This window comes from Cynara cardunculus, assembly GCF_001531365.2.
Source record: "Cynara cardunculus var. scolymus isolate 2C chromosome LG 9, CcrdV1, whole genome shotgun sequence".
In the NCBI taxonomy this organism is placed as follows: Eukaryota; Viridiplantae; Streptophyta; class Magnoliopsida; order Asterales; family Asteraceae; genus Cynara; species Cynara cardunculus.
Window position 1 is genome coordinate 13,360,660 of NC_037536.1, and position 17,601 is coordinate 13,378,260.

Sequence of the window (17,601 nt, forward strand, 5' to 3'; positions counted from 1 at the left end):
AATAGAAAACTTATCGAGCCAAGAAATCAGAGCTTAAAAGGAAAGCGCGAGGCTTTTATCTGTATCGAGTGGGCCCGTGCACGAGATTTATTTGTAAATCCCGAATTTGCCCTTCTCGCAACAAAAAAACTAGGCTAGAGATAGCCAGCCGAGGAATCTATATGGATGCGTTTTTTCCTCCTCTTCTTTCGGTTTCTAATGGGAAAAATAAAATTTATTTACTACAAATGACGAACCTTCTGCTTTAATTTTCTTAAAATACAGTTATAACCAAATATGGTAAACGTTTACCAAGTCACATTACCTCACCGGATGAATACCGTAACGACCAAGAATCTTATCCGGTAAGAACGAAAAAAGGGTCATGAGTCTTACCCGGTAAGTGAGGGCGTCAACTTTTACTACTGTAAGCGCTTACCGAGAAAATTGTTGTATACGATGTATGTCGTTTTGGTGGACTAACATCTAATCGGTAAGCAATTAACGGGTGAGTGTTTAGCAAATGGCTTCTAAGTTATTTTAAAAAACAAAATATTTTGAAGAAAGCACATTTAAATGTGCCCCCAAATACACACATTCCATTTATAGCTTATATGACCATGTATAATGTTCGGATGGGCCCCACATTCGGTTTCAGTCGTAATTATTAAATCATTCGTTGTTTTATAAAATATAAGATACTGAACTCGAATAACAATTTTTATAACAAATATATTAAGGGTTTGGTTCACGTGAGACCAATATGTTTTCGTGAGACATGTGAAGGTAAAAAAAGTCGAACATTCACAGTAAAAACACTGTGAATGTTACCTTCACAACGTTTTACTGTGAAGTTTCAAGTGTAAAAAGGCGGTCTCACGAAAACAGACCGGTCTCACGTGATCCCAAGTCAATATATTAATTATTTTAGAAACCTAGGAAATATCATTTTTATGAGTGTTCATGATCAACATTTATCGTGAGAATAAATATTTGATATTGTGTATATTCATTATGAATACTCACAGAATAATGGTTCATAAGTTTCTTAAATGAAACTTCCGCTATTAACATACTATAAATACAGATTTAGCACGTTATTAAAATTGTCATTCGTTATGAAATCAGTGTTTTAGCACTGTTGTATCTTATCTTTACTAAAATTAGAAATCTTGAAAGAAAAGTTGTTTTGATTGTTGTGTTTGATCTTTTACCAGTCGAGTATACGAAATCTTAATATGTCGTCATATACAGAAGGATGGCGTGACTTGAAACAAGAGGTGGCATCATATAGAGATGGGTAAGTGGTGTGAAACCAGCTGCTCTCGATTATTACTGGAAGTCTGAACAATTAGGAGTTTTATAAGTTGAATTAATTACGAAATCTGTAACAAAACGCTGTTAAAAGGACCGATTACTGGGTTTTTTTTTGTCTTATTCACCAAAGGGTCTAGGACATTTTGCTTGAGTTGGTGGTTTATTAAATATTTGAAACATAAGTTTTAGTATATAAATTTTATTAAAAATCACTAAATTTTAAGTTTATTTGAAATGTTAAAATCCAGTTAAAAGGATTGAGCTTTATGGATTAGTTATAACTAGAAGGATACTCGTGCAATGCAGCGAAATACATCGAGATAATGTTTCGTTTTTTTTTTGTCTTTGTCGATATAATACGGTTTTATATGATTTTGCAAAAAACGATAATGCTTATATTCATAAAAATTTGAAAAAAATATATCGTTAATTATTTAAAAATTCTCATTCTTTATTTAATTTCTTTAATTCAAAATTTTTATTATACTTTAATTTAGGTTTAATAACGAATTAATTTATTTTTGGTTTAATAATATATTTTTTAAGGATAATAATTAAGTATTCTGTTATAAGTGTAACTCAATGATTATCCTAACTATAATTTAGATTTTTTATATTTAAAATAAGATTTTATGCTGTAGTTGATTATATTTATCTGCAGTTAGACACACGAGTTCAAATATGAAGCTTTAGTAAGTTGTAATTACGCACAATTTACTTGTAACCTCGAATTTAAATAATAATGAATCAATAAACAGTAATTCATACATAAAAATTGCTTTTAAAAGTATCTATCAAATGTTTTATAATATAATATAGATTAGTTGAATCAATTACGATTTTTTTTCTTCTGAAAAAGGACTAGTTATGGAAGAACCGACAAGGACCAGGATCTGTTATGACCGGTTAAAAGCCCGGTTAAACCTAGTTTTTGCACACCTCTAACCAAAAGGTTCAAACGTACGGTTTTTACTATTTTGTCAACTTGACTATAGTTTAATCTTAAAATTAGAAGCCATAGTTTGACAAATTTACCTGTAAATAGACCAGTTTAAGCTATATTTGATATCTAAATGGTTAAACTGATCTAAATTAACATGTATCATATAAATATACTTGCGATCTTTTATACCCATTTTTAAATAAAACTTTATGATATTTAAAAAATGAATTATTTATTTATATTAAAAATTGAGAAAAGAAAAGTAACATAAACCCATTTTAACCTGTAAAAAAATTAACAGTTTTAACACCAACTCATTTTGATCAGATATTAACCTACCGATTAAACCTCTTTTACCATCTTTATTCAGAATTCCAAAGGGCAAGCTTAACAGGGCGTAAGGGACCGGTCTGGTTAAAAACCAACCGATTATAACTGGACTAAAATCAAGATGTATAATTGGTAAAACGAAACATTAAAATCAAGATGTATTTCGCTGCATTGCGCGAATATTCTTCTAATATATATATATATATATATATATATATAGAGAGAGAGAGAGAGAGAGAGAGAGAGAGAGTTCGTTTCAAATACAACCTTTCGCATTTGTACAACCAATGCAACCCAATAAATTGAGATATTTATGGAAATGATGAGAATTTATTTATTATGATTTAAATATTTATGGAAGATGAATATGGTTCATTAATTATGATCAATACTACAAAACTTCTATGGAATCACATATTAATCAAATGAAATAGACGATTGAGATTTGGTTGTATTGGTTGCACAAATGTCAAGTATTGTATAATAACATATATATATATATATATATATATATATTTATAATTTATTTTTTTAAGTTAATATTCACATTTAAATAGATAAAACCTTGAAAAATCGAAAAAGAACTTGAAAATCCTATATTATAATTTTAAAAATTAATTTTTTTAATTTAAAATATCATACCAAGCATTAAATTTTCATAAAATACGTAATGGATCTCGGACCATCTCTTATTAAGGGTTTTTATTTAGGGTTAAATGCATGAAATAGCAACCTACTTTCATAAAATTTCTTATTATAGCATTATACTTTTGTTTTTCTTTATTACAGCAATGTACTTTCAAATTATTTTTTATTAAGGCATTGTACTTTAAAAAATCTACTCATAATAGCAATGGGTAACCTGTTACCTTTTAAGCCGGTTAACCCTTTGACTTTTTTGCTTGTGTGGCTTTAATGAGGTGATGTGGATGCCACATCATTTTGATGACTTAACTAAAATAAAAATAAAAATATATTTCAAATTATTATTAATGATTTTCATTTTTCATTGCTATGATCTAAAAAAACATTTAATTTTTTTTACTTTTTCTTATTAAGTTGCATTCAAATTAAATATTCTTAAAGTAAAATATTTATTAAATAAATATGAAACATTATYTTCGAGATATATTTTGTTTGTAAAAAAARTAAYTTTTCTTATTTTATGTTGTTCAAATAAATACATATCTTTTAAAGTTCTCTTTAAAATATTAACGAAATAAATTGTTATCTACAATTTTTTAATATTGTTATATTAATAAATAATTCAAAAAAGTCTAATTAATTTAATATATTTATATGTCAAGTAAAAAGTTTTTGAACAAATATAATATATTTTTTAAAAGATAATATTTTTTGGTAAAAGAGAACAATTCTTATTTTTCTTTTTTTCAAAAAACACATATTTTTTTTTAAAATGTTAGCGAGATAAGTTGTGTTCTACTAGTTTTATTGATATTGGTATATTAATGAATAATTTAGAATTTTTTTAATTCATTTAATGCATTTATTAAATAACATGTAAAATATCTAAATATTAAAATTAAAAATACAGTGTTTATTAAGAACTAGTAGATGCTATAATAAAATAATTTTGAAAGTACAATGATGTAGTAAGAAAGTCACATCACTATAGTACATGTRGACAGCCTATGTGGACAATGAGGTGGCATGAAACCCTAGTATAATGGGTAAATTTAAATCAAAAGGTTACTCATTGCTATAATAGGTAAAATTTTCAAAGTACAATGTCCTAATAAAAAATAGTTTGAAAGTACATTGTTGTAATAAGAAAAACTGAAAGTACAATGCTATAATAAAGAAATTTATGAAAGTAAATTGCTATTTTGTGCATTTTGCCCTTTTATTTATTTATAGCGAAACGGTACTCTACCGGGCCCATATAAACCAAATAATTGACAAATAAAAACTACAGTATACATCTCGTCAGCAGCCCACCAGCCCAGCCCATTAAAAGTATTTGGTATTTTTTAACAGTTTTTGGTCGTTTTATTCGTAATTTTAGCATCCCTTAGTTTGTAGGAATGTAAAAGGTCAGGAATTAAAATCCATTTCAATTCCGTATTTGATTTGCAAATTGCTCGGATTTAAAATCCGAAGATTTCTTTTTTAAATCCCTCAAACATAGGATTTTGAAATCTCACGGAGGTGGTTGGAATTTTATAATAATACTTAAAAATATTTATTTCCTAATAACCAATTAATAAAAAAAGTAATTTAATTATTTTTATAAATTTGTTTTCATAAATTATATATAAATAATAAAATTCAATCCAATTCTAAACCCTTACCAAGAATTGACATATCCAAATCCAAATGACTAAAGTCACCAATTTGGATATTATGGTGTTGTTTGTTTACCTCATAATAGTTTCATTAAGAGACAATATTTGAATCATTAATAGGTGAATCATGTTTGACAAGAAAAAGTCTGTCTCTTAATGGTTTCAAAACTCTCTGAATGATTTTGTATCATGTGTCTCCCTTAACCATTCAGCGCCCTAATTTCATAGTAAACAATTACCAAACAATTATATTTCATTTTACATTATATCATGAGAGCCTATTAATCATTCAAACCACTTAATCATTACGCACCAAACCATTAAGCAACTGTCAGACAGTCACTACAAGATTTTTGATATAGGCTCCACATTCTTATTTTAAGAGGAAAAATAGAGGCGGCTGATTTTGATGTTGAATGGACTGAGTATGGATTGATATGGGCCTCACTTAGTGATGGCCAAACCGGTACGGCTTGATCCAAGACCGACGGAGGACCGAAACCGGGACCGGTTATAGGAGCGGCCCGACCCTGTTCGGTTTTTAAAAAAGTAACCCTTTAAAAAAAATATAGTTGTTATATATTGACCTCTTTTTGGTCTTTTTTGTCTTCTAAACCCTATATATAAGTGTCATGGTAATCATTAGCTAGTTTATTTGTTTTTCTGTATTTAAGTTGATGATGTCGTTTACACAGCTAATGACCATTTATAGAAAATAATTAATGTTTGGAACTAGCAACATTACAATGAAGAGAAACCGGTTCAATTCTTACACATGACACATTCACAACAAAACATCATATGACTAATGTTGATTCAAAGTATAAGCATTTCCAACACCTTCCATATGTCAGTAGTAACCTGAATAATCCAAAGCACAATTTCCTTTGTCTTATAGTCCATCTATAGCATAATCAACCGACGGTAAAAAGAACAGTAATCCCTCATGTGATCTTGACGCTTGTTTTGTAAAAAGACCCATAAAAAGACATTGAAAATATAGAAGGCAATTACCGATCCATCATCTATGAACAACGATATTTGACAAGCCCAACCATCATAATCTTCTGCACTAAGAGTTGCATGATTAGCCAAAGAATACAACAAAATCATAGCGTCGTAGGTTACATAATAGCCAAGAAGAAATAGCTTAGTGCGGTTCCTTTTATACTCTAGGTGGATTTTGTAGCACATGGTGAATGTTAAAAGAAGCAAAGCAAGAAACAACACCGATATATGTTAGGACCAAAATAGTCCTGATTATTAAAAGTGTTATATAGTCAATTCACTTGTATTGTATTGTATTGTAATATTCTTGGAGAGAAGAAAGAAGAGGTCATGGAGTAAGGTGTCTTTGGGTTTAGATGAATATTAGAAACCCATAAAATATCATTTTTAAAAGTCCGTTTGGTTTGCAGGAATGAAATGAAATTGGGGGATTTGGATTATAAATCCACTCCAATATGATGTTTTGTATCCAAGATTGTTTGTATTTGAAATCCTCGAATTCTATTGAAATCTCTCAAACATAAAATTTTGAAATCCCTCGGGACGATTGGAATTTGGATATAATAATGTTTTAAAATATGTTAAAAACATTTATTTTCTAACAATTCATTAATAAAACGCCTAAAAATGCCTAAAATGCGAAAAAAAAATATATATTATAAACTTATTGCAACAGTTTTAGATGAAACGGTGGGTGAGAAGAAAGAATAGGTCATGGGGGTAAGGTGTCTTTTGGGTTTAGATGGATATTAAAAACCCAAAAAATATCATTTTTAAGAGTCCGTTTGGGTTGCATAAATGAAATAAAATTGGGGGGTTTGGACTTTAAATCCATTCCAATATGGTGTTTGGTATGCAAAATATATATATATATATAAAGAAACCAAACACAATGAGTTGACACCTTCTAATGCCTAAAACTCCTCCTATCTTTTTTCTCATTTTTTTTAATTTTTTTAAATGTTGAATATGTTAAAGACTTTTCGGCCCATATATGAAAAATCTATAGCTCATAATTAACCCGAGTTTTTTTTTATAATTTTGTATACCCAAGTTTAACATCCAACACTTGATTTGCTCTTACATTTGTTTTTTTTTTTTTTTTTTTTGTAATTTTGTATACCCAAGTTTAACATCCAACTCTTGATTTGCTCTTCCATTTACTTTCTTTTATTTCTTAATGAAATTTGTTTTTCAAAGTAATAATAAACAAAATGAAATTCTAGAAATTCATTTGGTGAGAGATGAAGAAGGTGAGAGTTGAAGAAGAATTCAGAGAATTTAAAAGGTATGTAGAAATTATATTCATTAAAAAAAATGTGAGTTGTTATTATATATTTCTTTTTCAATATTGTTGGACTTGTTGTTATCATAAGATATGATTGGTTTACGATTGGATCATATAAATTGTGTTTACGATTGAATCATTTAAATTCAAATAAAATTTTGATATTTTGTAATCATAAGATATGATAAACTTTTTTCGAATTTAAGCTTCATTAACAATAATTATTTATACATGATTGATAATTATGTTAAATTTTGACTACTTCAAGATTTTTTCAATTGACATAAATCTTTTGGTGAGTAATGAAAAAATAAGAATTGAAGAAAACTTAAATGATTTTTAAAAAAGGTATGTAAAAATTATATTATTTAAAAAATGTGATTTGTTATTACATATATTTCTTCTTTTCAATATTGTTGGATTTGTTGTTATCGTAAAACATGATTCTGTTTACGATTGGATTATATAAATTCGAATAAAGTTTTGATATTTTATGATTACAAGATATTATAAAAAAACGAATTTAAACTCCGTTCACAATAATGTTTATACATGATTGATAATCACCAATATATATATATATATATATATAGAGAGAGAGAGAGAGAGGTTGGTTCAAATACTAACCCATTTTTTTGTGTTAACTATGCTAACCAACATCAACCAATCATATTCCATCTTTTAGTTAGGTTCAAATGTAACTCACATATTAAGTGTACGGGTATTTAGGTAATTTGTCATTTTTATGTAACTCCCCAATATTTTAATTGGGGGTTACAAATCTTAAAATATCACTAATTGATCTTCATGTAATAATGACATGAAGTTTCACATTTGTTCATCTTACTGATTTTTACATTTCATTATTCCTACAATGGTTTTGATATTGTAAATTTCAAAAAAATCCCTTTTGTAAAGATTCTGTTATAGTCCGAGTAATATGGATAATCATAGAGTAAAACAGATCGACGACAATGAGAATGAAAAAGCTAAAAGCGTCTACGAATACATTCGGAATTCGAATTCCGAAAGTGAAGAAAACGATCAAATCGTTCACGCACATGTTCACTCAAACGTCGACATATGTGTTCACTCGTGCACATATGTGTTCAATTGGTTCACACAATATGTCTATTTGGTTCACACACATGTTTCAATTGTTCATTAGGTTCACACATTGTTTTGATGAARATTATGWACCTAATTTTTCAATTGTTCATTAGGTTCACACATTGTTTTGAAGAAGATTATGACCTAATTTTTCAATTGTTCATTAGGTTCACACATTGTTCATTAGGTTCACACATTGTTCATTAGGTTCACACACATGTTTCAATCTTATTTGGATGCCGTCGCCTGGTAATCCTTCCAAATCCTCCATTGTTTTGATAAAGATTATGAACCTAATTTTTAGCCATTGATTTAAGATATTGATCGATGAGATTGACGGTTTCTTTATTGATTGGAAGTTACAGAATAGGCTGACAAAATAAGATACATTAAGATCATTCACTTTTTACAATTTTACCCTCTGAACCATTGTGAACCTAATTTTTTTATTAATATGGTAATTAAATAATTAAATTTTTAGTCTCAATAAATGACAACCGTTGGATGTTCAAATCAACGACCAAGATCGGTTAACAAAGTTAACANGTTAACAAAGTTAACATGATAATCTTGGTTAGTATTTGAACCATCCCCTATATATATATATATATATATATATATATATATATATATATATATATAAAAGTTGGTTATTATACAACCCTTGACATTTGTGCAACCAATACAACTCAATCTCAACCGTCCATTTCATTTGATTAATATGTGATTTGATAGAAGTTTTGATTGTTTTCTGATATAAAGTATTGATCATAATTAATGAATCATATTCATCTTCTATAAATATTCAAATCATAATAAATGAACTCTCATCATTTTCATATATATCTCAATTTATTAAGTTGCATTGGTTGTACAAATGCGACGAATGATCCTTTACATGATGGACCATTATATTATATAAAAACAAAGATTACATACTTTATATATTTTATAATATATAATATTATATTTTATATTTTATAATATTATATTATATAAAAACAAAGATTGCACTTTTGGTTAGAGGAGTCCTGTTTTTGTCTGTTCGCACGTAACAAGTCCTTTTCAGAAGAAGAAAATTCGTTTCTATCACATATTTATTATATTAATTAAAGAATAGACAGCATGGAAATATAACCTACTTTGGTATAATTTATATTATAAGCAACTTAGTCTCAAAACCTTTTCCGTGATATAAATGTGATATCTCAAACATTTAAGTATGTATTTCTGTAAATTTTGGGGCATTTTTGTCTTTTTATTATTTTTTAAAATTTTCTTCTAGAAAGTAACATATTATTTTATATTAAACTTTTATTGTACAATTGCTCCACATACGGTGACCTTCACAGTTTCACCCTTTTGCATTCGACAAATTGAGAGGAGAAAATGGTTGAGAGCTAGGTCGCGTAGATTGATCTATGCAAATTAATACCCTAAATTCTAGGGGTTATCGTTTGAAACTTCAACGTCTCCTTCATTCGCTCGATTTTAGGCGTCTTAGGGCTGTCATTGGGAGTTTTTCAGTGCTATTAGAGATCAGGATTGAAGATCGGTGTTGACACGTTCAAGTTCTCTTCAAGGAAGCTAGAGATTAGCGCTAATTCTAAATTTTGACTAAAATCCAGCTTTGTATGTTCATCATAACCTGTCAGAACCTTATAAATGTTAAAGAGAAATAACTGCATACGCGGTCAGGACAAAAACTATCCAACCCATGATTTAGAATTGGCAGCAGTAGTGTTTACTTAATGTTATGGTGGCATTACTTGTATGATACCGAATGCACGTTATACACCGACCACAAAAGTTTGAGGTAAGTGTTTGACCAGAAAGAGTTTGAACATGAGATAAAGTCAATGGTTATAACTGCTCAATAACCATGATTGTAAGTTAATTGTTTTATCATACAGGTAAAGTAACACGATTGATTGTAATGAGACTGAAATACAACTAGTTGGGACTGATCAGACTCGAGCAGTTATGATTTTTTTTTAAGAAATTTAGTTATGAACCTAAGAACCATCGTTTAACCATTCAGTCATTCTTCCCATCTCAACTCCTTGGGGCCTGTTTATTTACAGTTTAATGAGCTTAATGAGACTCACAACTTATTTGATCAACTATGCACGACTACTTAGTAGTAACATAATTACGTATAAAATGACTTATTCAGTAAGCTTCTAGGGAACAAATTAGTCCACACCAACACTTTTATCCATACACTAAGGAGTTGTTTGTTTACCTCTTAATAGTTCTATTAAAAACTCTGAATCGTTAACAGGTGAATCTTGTTTGGCAAAAAAAAAATCTATCTCTTAATGGTTCTAAAACTCTCTGAATTATTTTGTATCTTGGATCTCCCTTAACTATTAAAAGCCCTAATTTCATTGTACACAATTACCAAACAATTATATTTCATTTGCACTATATCATGAGAGCCTCTTATTCATTCTAACCATTTAATCATTTTATACTAAATCATTCAGCAATTGTCAAAATAACCCCAAATTAATGAAAACCCAATTTCAAAAAAGCCAGCCCGCAATTGAATCAGATCAGATGGTATTTAGCCCAGCCTAGCCCAGTAGCGCAGCCCAGCTTATTAAAACCATTCCGTAATGGTTAATGGCTTTTGGTCGTCTTTCTACGTAAAATTAGGGTTTTCTGAATTTATATCTTTCATCGATAAATCAGATTCCGTCAAATTTCTTCAGCACATCGTTGATCGGAAAGATGAAGAATAGTGCTAGAATATCTAAAGGAAACGCTAACAATGGCGGAAGCAATCAGAATTTCAATCGCTTAGCGCCAGTGAATAACAGTAAGATGAAGAACAGGAACAGAATGGGGGGCGGAGGTGGAGGACTTTCACTCCAAGCCTTTGCTAATGCTAAAACCAAAACCGACGGCTACAATCCTGCTTTAATCAGTATGTTTCTCTTCTTCCTTAATGCTTAAATACAATCGCTGAATTCCAGTATTCCACAGTGCTGGTGCAAAAGCTTAATGTTGATGCGTGGAAAATGAATCATATAGTTGTATGTTAATTGTTGAACTGTGTTTAGAATTGTGATCGTAGTATGAAAATTTTGGAGGTGATTAAATTTGTTTCTGCTTCATGCTAAACAACCAGAAGAAATGCTTGTTCGGTTGTAATTAAGGTTTAGCTTAGCCCATAATTGAGATCGGTCTTATGGAGAGATCTCTTTTTTGTTGCATAAATTGTAATTTCGGAAGTAAATTAGTGCAGGAATGTTTTGAAAGTACTTTGTCAATTCATTGAAACTGTTCTGATCACATGAATCCTGATGAGAATAAGTTGCATAGTTACGACTGGTTAGTTTATAGTCAATCCCAGAGGCTATGATGATTGATGATGCTATCTAACAGCGAGTTATACCTTTGAGTTCCAGTCTTAAGTGGATGTTGGTCTATAGGGAATTGCCAGAAGATTTGTTATGCATTGTACTGAATCCTAGATTTCAGAACCATAGATTTAAAACAATTTGGGTTGTAAACGAGGTGACGATTAGCATGTTGTTCGAGCTCAGATAACTTTTTCATAGTATGGCTCGAGCTTGATGCTCCTTTAATTTTAATTGATGTAGATATGATTATATCTATAAATTCAAGCTTTATAAGCTCGGTTAAGGGCTCGAGCTCGATATCAACTAACTCGATTATTGGTTTGAACTCGTTTAAGAGCTCAGAATTCGAAAAGTTTATTTTTATTTTTGCCATTCATGAGTAACATAACATGCAATTATCATCAACATAGAATGATATGTCATTCTTGAAGACACAAGTAACATCACTTTTGAAGTTCAAGTGAAAGAAAAATTGAAAATGAAATACAATTTATTTTAAAAATACGTATTCAGGATAGCTTGATAAGATTCTAGTAAGTCCACATAGAAGTTAAGAAAGAATAAAGGTAACAGGAAAAGAAAATTAAAGTATCTCTCTCCATACCAAGGTGATCCAAAAATGACCCAAATTGCTTTCTAGAAGATGAATAAAAACAAATATAAGAAACATATTTGTCTTAGTCAGTGTTCTAAAGGGTTCGCCACAACAAGCGCCGTGGCTCAAAGCTTGTGTCTGACGCCACATTAAGCCTTTGTCACGCCATGGCCTAATGGGCCGTTTTTGTGACATGATATTTGATTTTTTTTTTATCTTTTTAATGTTTTACTTGTTAGTATTTTATATATAACCTTATTTAAATTGTTTAATAATGTCGACTCATTGAGTAATAGTAGAAAACATTTTATATATAATGTTTTATAATATAGAGATTTTCCGGCAATTAAAAACGTTGTGGCTCCTAAGTCTTGAGGCTTGGCCTCACCGCCACGCCATGCCTCCCACCATTTAGAACCTTGGTCTCCGTAAAAATATATCAAATGGAGCGGGAGAGAGTGGAGGAGAAACATTGTTGAGAGTTGAGACTTTGGCCATCATGAATTTTCTATGCTTTGGAGAAGGGATCGGCTCTTCAGTTCTCAATGTTACTTTGGAGAAGGCAAACAGTGCATTGGAGAAACCGTGCATTAGGGAAAATGAAAAGCTAGTTAGTTATTTTTTATGTTTGGATCCAAAATTTATATGTTCGTATGGCTCGACATGGCTTGAATATATGTATGCTCGAATCAACCCTGGTTTGAAAAGTTAATTGAGCTTTCGAACGAGCCAAGTTGAACGTTGGCTTTATATTATGTTTAAGATCCACTTGATTTTGATAATTATTGAGCTCGAGTAGCTCGAATCATTTAAATCCCCAACAATGATGATTTTTCTCAAAGAAAGGTGGTAAATAAACGGTAGTACTAGAGGGAGTTGGAACTTTAGTCAAACAAAAAGGAGACTGTTGATGACAACTTCATGCTTATTCCTATCCACACAAAATAATCGGTGCATGACAATTATGTACTACTGTCGCTCTACTCTTTGTGGTAGAGGTGAGGTCTGCATGCATCTTAACATTCCCAGAATCCACCTCTAGTTGCGATATACTGGTTTGTTTATTTGTAGACTGAAACATTGATATACAAAGACCAATATGTCGATCTTTCTTTTATTTTCCTGAATTTTATAAATATCTTTTACAAAGTTTAATCTTCACAGAGAAACAAAGGGAGTTCTACAAAAATGCAAAATATGTCAACAAGTACAAGAAGTCACTGAAGCAACAAAACCAAGAGCAGGGTTCTTCCCAAGCTACAAAATCTGTAGAGGTTGGGCTCTTAATTCTGTACTTCACTACTGTCATAGCTTGTTTATTTTCAAGGAGTAAAATTTCAATTTTCAGCACTGCCTTCCTTGTTTTCAAGTTCCTTTTTTTCTAATGCTCTTTTCCCGCAATTTTTTTCCACACTATGCACGAGCAGAGGGTCTTCGTGGAGGCTCTACTCTTTGGGGTGGAGGTCAGGTCTGCGTACATCTCATCCACCAGACCTACATTCGAGTAGGATATACTTGACTGGTTTGGTTTGGTTTGGTTTGGTTTGGAACGGTGCGTTTAGTACACGGGACAATAAGGGTACGGGACATAGCAAAAACTTTTTGGCCCATGTTTGGTGCGACAAGTAGACTAGGACTGGACTGGACTTAGGGGTCGTTTACCCAATGCTTTCACTGGTAAATGCTTACCGGTAAGAGTCAACACTTTAACTTACCTTACCGGGTAAGATTTTAGTTCTTTAAAACGGCATAGTATGCAACAATTTATTTGGTAAGAGCTTACTTGATAAGACTCTCGGTCATTGTCATCGCTCTTACTGGTCAAGTTCATCTGATAAGGTAAAGTGATCCGTTAAGTACTTATAGGGTAAGTGTTTAGTAAACAGCACCTTAGTGGGACAAAAATGCATTTTTCTATCTCATTAAAATAGGTGGAACAAAAATAAAGGAGATTGGGACAAGCTTTGTAAGTTACTAAACTATCCATGTCAAATTAAGTTTTTAAAACCTTCCACGATGTTTTCACTCGCCTACCTCATTTTCGCCCATCTAGTCCATATTCTCCGCATACCAAACGCGCCCGAAGGGGTTAAAAAACCATGGATTGTGATGATCATAAGTTGCAGGATAGAAATGAAAACAAGGAAGTTGGTGAAAGGCATCGAGGAAAGAGGCAAACCGGGAATAAGTCGGCATACAGTCTAAAAGAAATTTACGAGAAGAAGCGAGAGGAGGAAGAGAAAGCGAGAATGGAGAAGGAGGCGATAATAGACGCAAAGAAAAGAAAAAAAGAAGAATCCGAAGGTCGGCGAAAAGCTCAGAGGGAGAAAATGTTGAAGAGAACGAGATCGGGTCAACCGATAATGAAGTACAGGATTGAACATCTGTTGCAGACAATTCAAGGTTCAAACGATTAAGAGGTAATCAATCTCTTCTCTCATGTATTGTAATGTTTACACCCCTTCAACTTTGTGTCATTAATGATCATTTCAAACCTTTTGAAGTATATAATAATTATATACACCAAATATTCACTCCCTATTGGTGAAGTTTAAACCCTTGGCCTCCTGGGAGGTTGGGTTCTATTGGGTCATTGACCCTGCAATCGAACCATTGAAGCACCCCAAATGCACCCTGATACCGTTGGGCCATTAACCCTTTATCATCAAACCATTGATACTGTTGTGCCATTGACCCTTTAGTGAAAGCAGGTGGATTGTGTCAGATTCGAACTTATCATTGCCGTCCAAATGCACCCTTCTACCGTGTCAGGGCTGTTTTATGGGTCAAGATGCATGAAACATAGATCCATACAGCCCTGCATAGACACACCGGCACTACAAAGACGCACAAAAAACGAACTAGACCTAAGACGGCCATTCCTTTGATTCGACACGGTTGTGTAGCTTCTGCAGTCGAATTCCGGCTTTGATTGATTTCCCTGCTCTTGCTTTCCAATTCCTCTTTGATTTCCTGTGTGTTTACTCTCCAGTCTCCAATGATCAAAATGAAATGGAAAGATTTCTGTCATTTTCACTGCATCTCAACCCTGATTTGCAACCGTTGAAAAGGTTAATGAACTATCATGCCGGTCCCATGGTCATCATGGGGGAGGTAAATCAACGGATGTATCTCATTGGCAGAAGAGCGGTGTCGTAACTCGAACCTGGGACCATACTCATATTAGATTACTAACAAATCTTTACCGCTGGATGGCCAAAGATCAGTCTCTTCGAAATCAGGGTGGCCGATCCCGACCAAAAATCCTACGACGGATCCTTGGGCCAGTAGCCGGTCCAAAAACCAGTCTCGGGCCTAGCCCGGTTTTTAAATAGAAGTTACACAAATATGTTTATTATATATATTATAAAGCATTTGATAAAAACTTTAAATAACCATCTTTTATACATGAAGTATTGTTTATTGATGCATATTACTTAAATTATAATAAAAAAATTGCATTAAGGAAATTACACATACAAACAAATAAGAACTTTTATATATTTTTTAATTTTTATGATTTATATTGTATTAAGAAAAAACATTATTGTTTGTTCAAAACCACATAAATTCGTATTATAACATCAACAGAGACTAGGAAATTAAAAATGAAACATTGAAATCAAGATATATCTCGTTGCATTGTGCGAGTACTCTTCTAGTATTAGTGTTTATTAATATTTTCTTAATTGTGATTTTTGAAATTTAACATTAAATATACTTTAAACAATACTTTGTAACTTATTTTTGAAAATTTTATATTATAATTTATAAAAACTATGACAATTTTGAAGAATTGGACCATACATAACTGGGTCTTGGACTAGGGATCCCATGTGATGTCGAGTCCTGGGGGCCCATTTAGCCATCTCTTATCTCTAGTTCTCTACTCTACTACTACTCCACAACACAAATGATGTGGCCTCCCAACTCAACTCCTTGAACGTAAAATATAAACATTCAATTTAATCCTCCCAACTTTTGTCTGTATCAGTATTTTAATTTGTTTCAAAATAAGTTTCAACTTTATATCTTGAAGGATAAAATTGTCTTTTTGTTAAATGAAAAGTGAATTAGAAATTCTAAAATTGTATGTCTTTTTATCGTAGAAATATATATTTGTGGATGGATTCAACAGTTTTTCTTGGTTTTAGTAAAATTCAATAAACGAAAAAGCATGTAAAACGTCATCATTTCACTTTCTTCAATTATTAACATATGCAGTATAAACCATAATGATGTGTATGATTGGTTTGAGTTTAGTTTCCAAAGGTTAAAAGTGCTTGGAGGTCCTACATTCAAATACAAGGAGGAATAAAAATCTTCTTGTGGCCACAAAGATTCAAATGCGGTGACTTCAGGCTACCCGCAAAGCTGATGATTTGGTGGTTCTGTTGTAAGGGACAGGACCACTTTGGAGGCTCGACTGGTTAAGTCGGTTCACGGTTTTTTTTTGGAGAACTGGTTGAAGGCCAATCCCCAGTCCCATCAGACGGTTATCAAGCCCAGTCAAAAAAGCTTGCTAGAACTGGTTTAAAAAAGATCGTTTAGATAAACAAAATTTTAAAATTATTTGTTAAATAGTTGGATAAAAATGTATTTAATTAAATGTAAACAAATTCATACTCATATCAAGTGTTGTATAATTTTAATAAGGTGTATTTTGAAGTTTATTTAGGGACTCAATATCAAATATATGAGAAATTAGGAAACGCAATTTTTAAAAGGAAATAAAAAGTATTTTATAGTAAAAAATCATAAAAGAAATGATTGTTTTGTAAAACATCAGTTGGGTCAAGAGACCGAATGTTGCAATTGTCACTCACATTTAGAGGTTGTTTGACAGTTACTGAATGGTTTGAAACAGAATGATTAAGTGGTCAGAATGATTAACATGCTCTCACAGTATAATGCAAAATGAAATATAATTGTTTACAATGAAATTAGAGTGTTGAATGGTTAAGGAAAGCCAATGGTACAAAATCATTCAGAAATTTTTAAAAACCATTAAGAGGCAGATTTTTTTTTTTCAAACAAGATTCACCTCTTAATGATTCAAAGACTGCTTCTTAATGATAAATTAATGATGAAATCAGTTTGATAATAAAAACAACAATGAATTGTAAATTATATAAACGAAACTCGTAATTTCAAAAAGATAATTGACAAAAATCACACTTTTTAACAAATGACATGCATGATAAAAGAAAGTTTAATCTAAAAGTAAAAGTGAAAAAAAAAAAAAGGGAGTCATTGTGACATTGACTTCAATGAGCATCTAATTGATGGTTAAAATTGTGAAGCAGAGAATTGCAGAATAGCCTGTGGAACTCATAATTAAAAATGAATGATGC

General features: G+C 31.2%; 1 protein-coding gene across 3 annotated transcripts; it reads left to right on the plus strand.

Moving 5' to 3' along the window:
- Positions 1 to 10,911: 10,911 nt before the first annotated feature.
- On the plus strand, positions 10,912 to 15,277 carry LOC112518363 (vicilin-like seed storage protein At2g18540). Of its 3 annotated transcripts, XM_025126026.1 has the most exons (4): positions 10,912 to 11,213; positions 13,412 to 13,521; positions 14,368 to 14,667; positions 15,240 to 15,277. In XM_025126026.1, exons 1-3 carry the CDS (start codon positions 11,018 to 11,020, stop codon positions 14,662 to 14,664), a joined length of 603 nt encoding a protein of 200 aa, XP_024981794.1. In that variant the 5' UTR covers positions 10,912 to 11,017; the 3' UTR covers positions 14,665 to 14,667; positions 15,240 to 15,277. The 3 variants fall into 3 exon arrangements, with proteins under 3 accessions (XP_024981794.1, XP_024981793.1, XP_024981795.1); XM_025126025.1 differs by lacking the exon at positions 15,240 to 15,277 and having other exon boundaries at positions 14,368 to 14,750; XM_025126027.1 differs by lacking the exon at positions 15,240 to 15,277 and having other exon boundaries at positions 14,374 to 14,750.
- Positions 15,278 to 17,601: the final 2,324 nt, after the last annotated feature.

Excerpts from the sequence above, each read along its gene's own strand:
- LOC112518363 (XM_025126026.1), top strand. The coding sequence starts at position 11,018 with ATGAAGAATAGTGCTAGAATATCTAAAGGAAACGCTAACAATGGCGGA. Across the intron at positions 11,214-13,411 it reads CTACAATCCTGCTTTAATCA|AGAAACAAAGGGAGTTCTAC; the intron begins GTATGTTTCTCT and ends TAATCTTCACAG. Across the intron at positions 13,522-14,367 it reads AAGCTACAAAATCTGTAGAG|TTGCAGGATAGAAATGAAAA; the intron begins GTTGGGCTCTTA and ends GATGATCATAAG.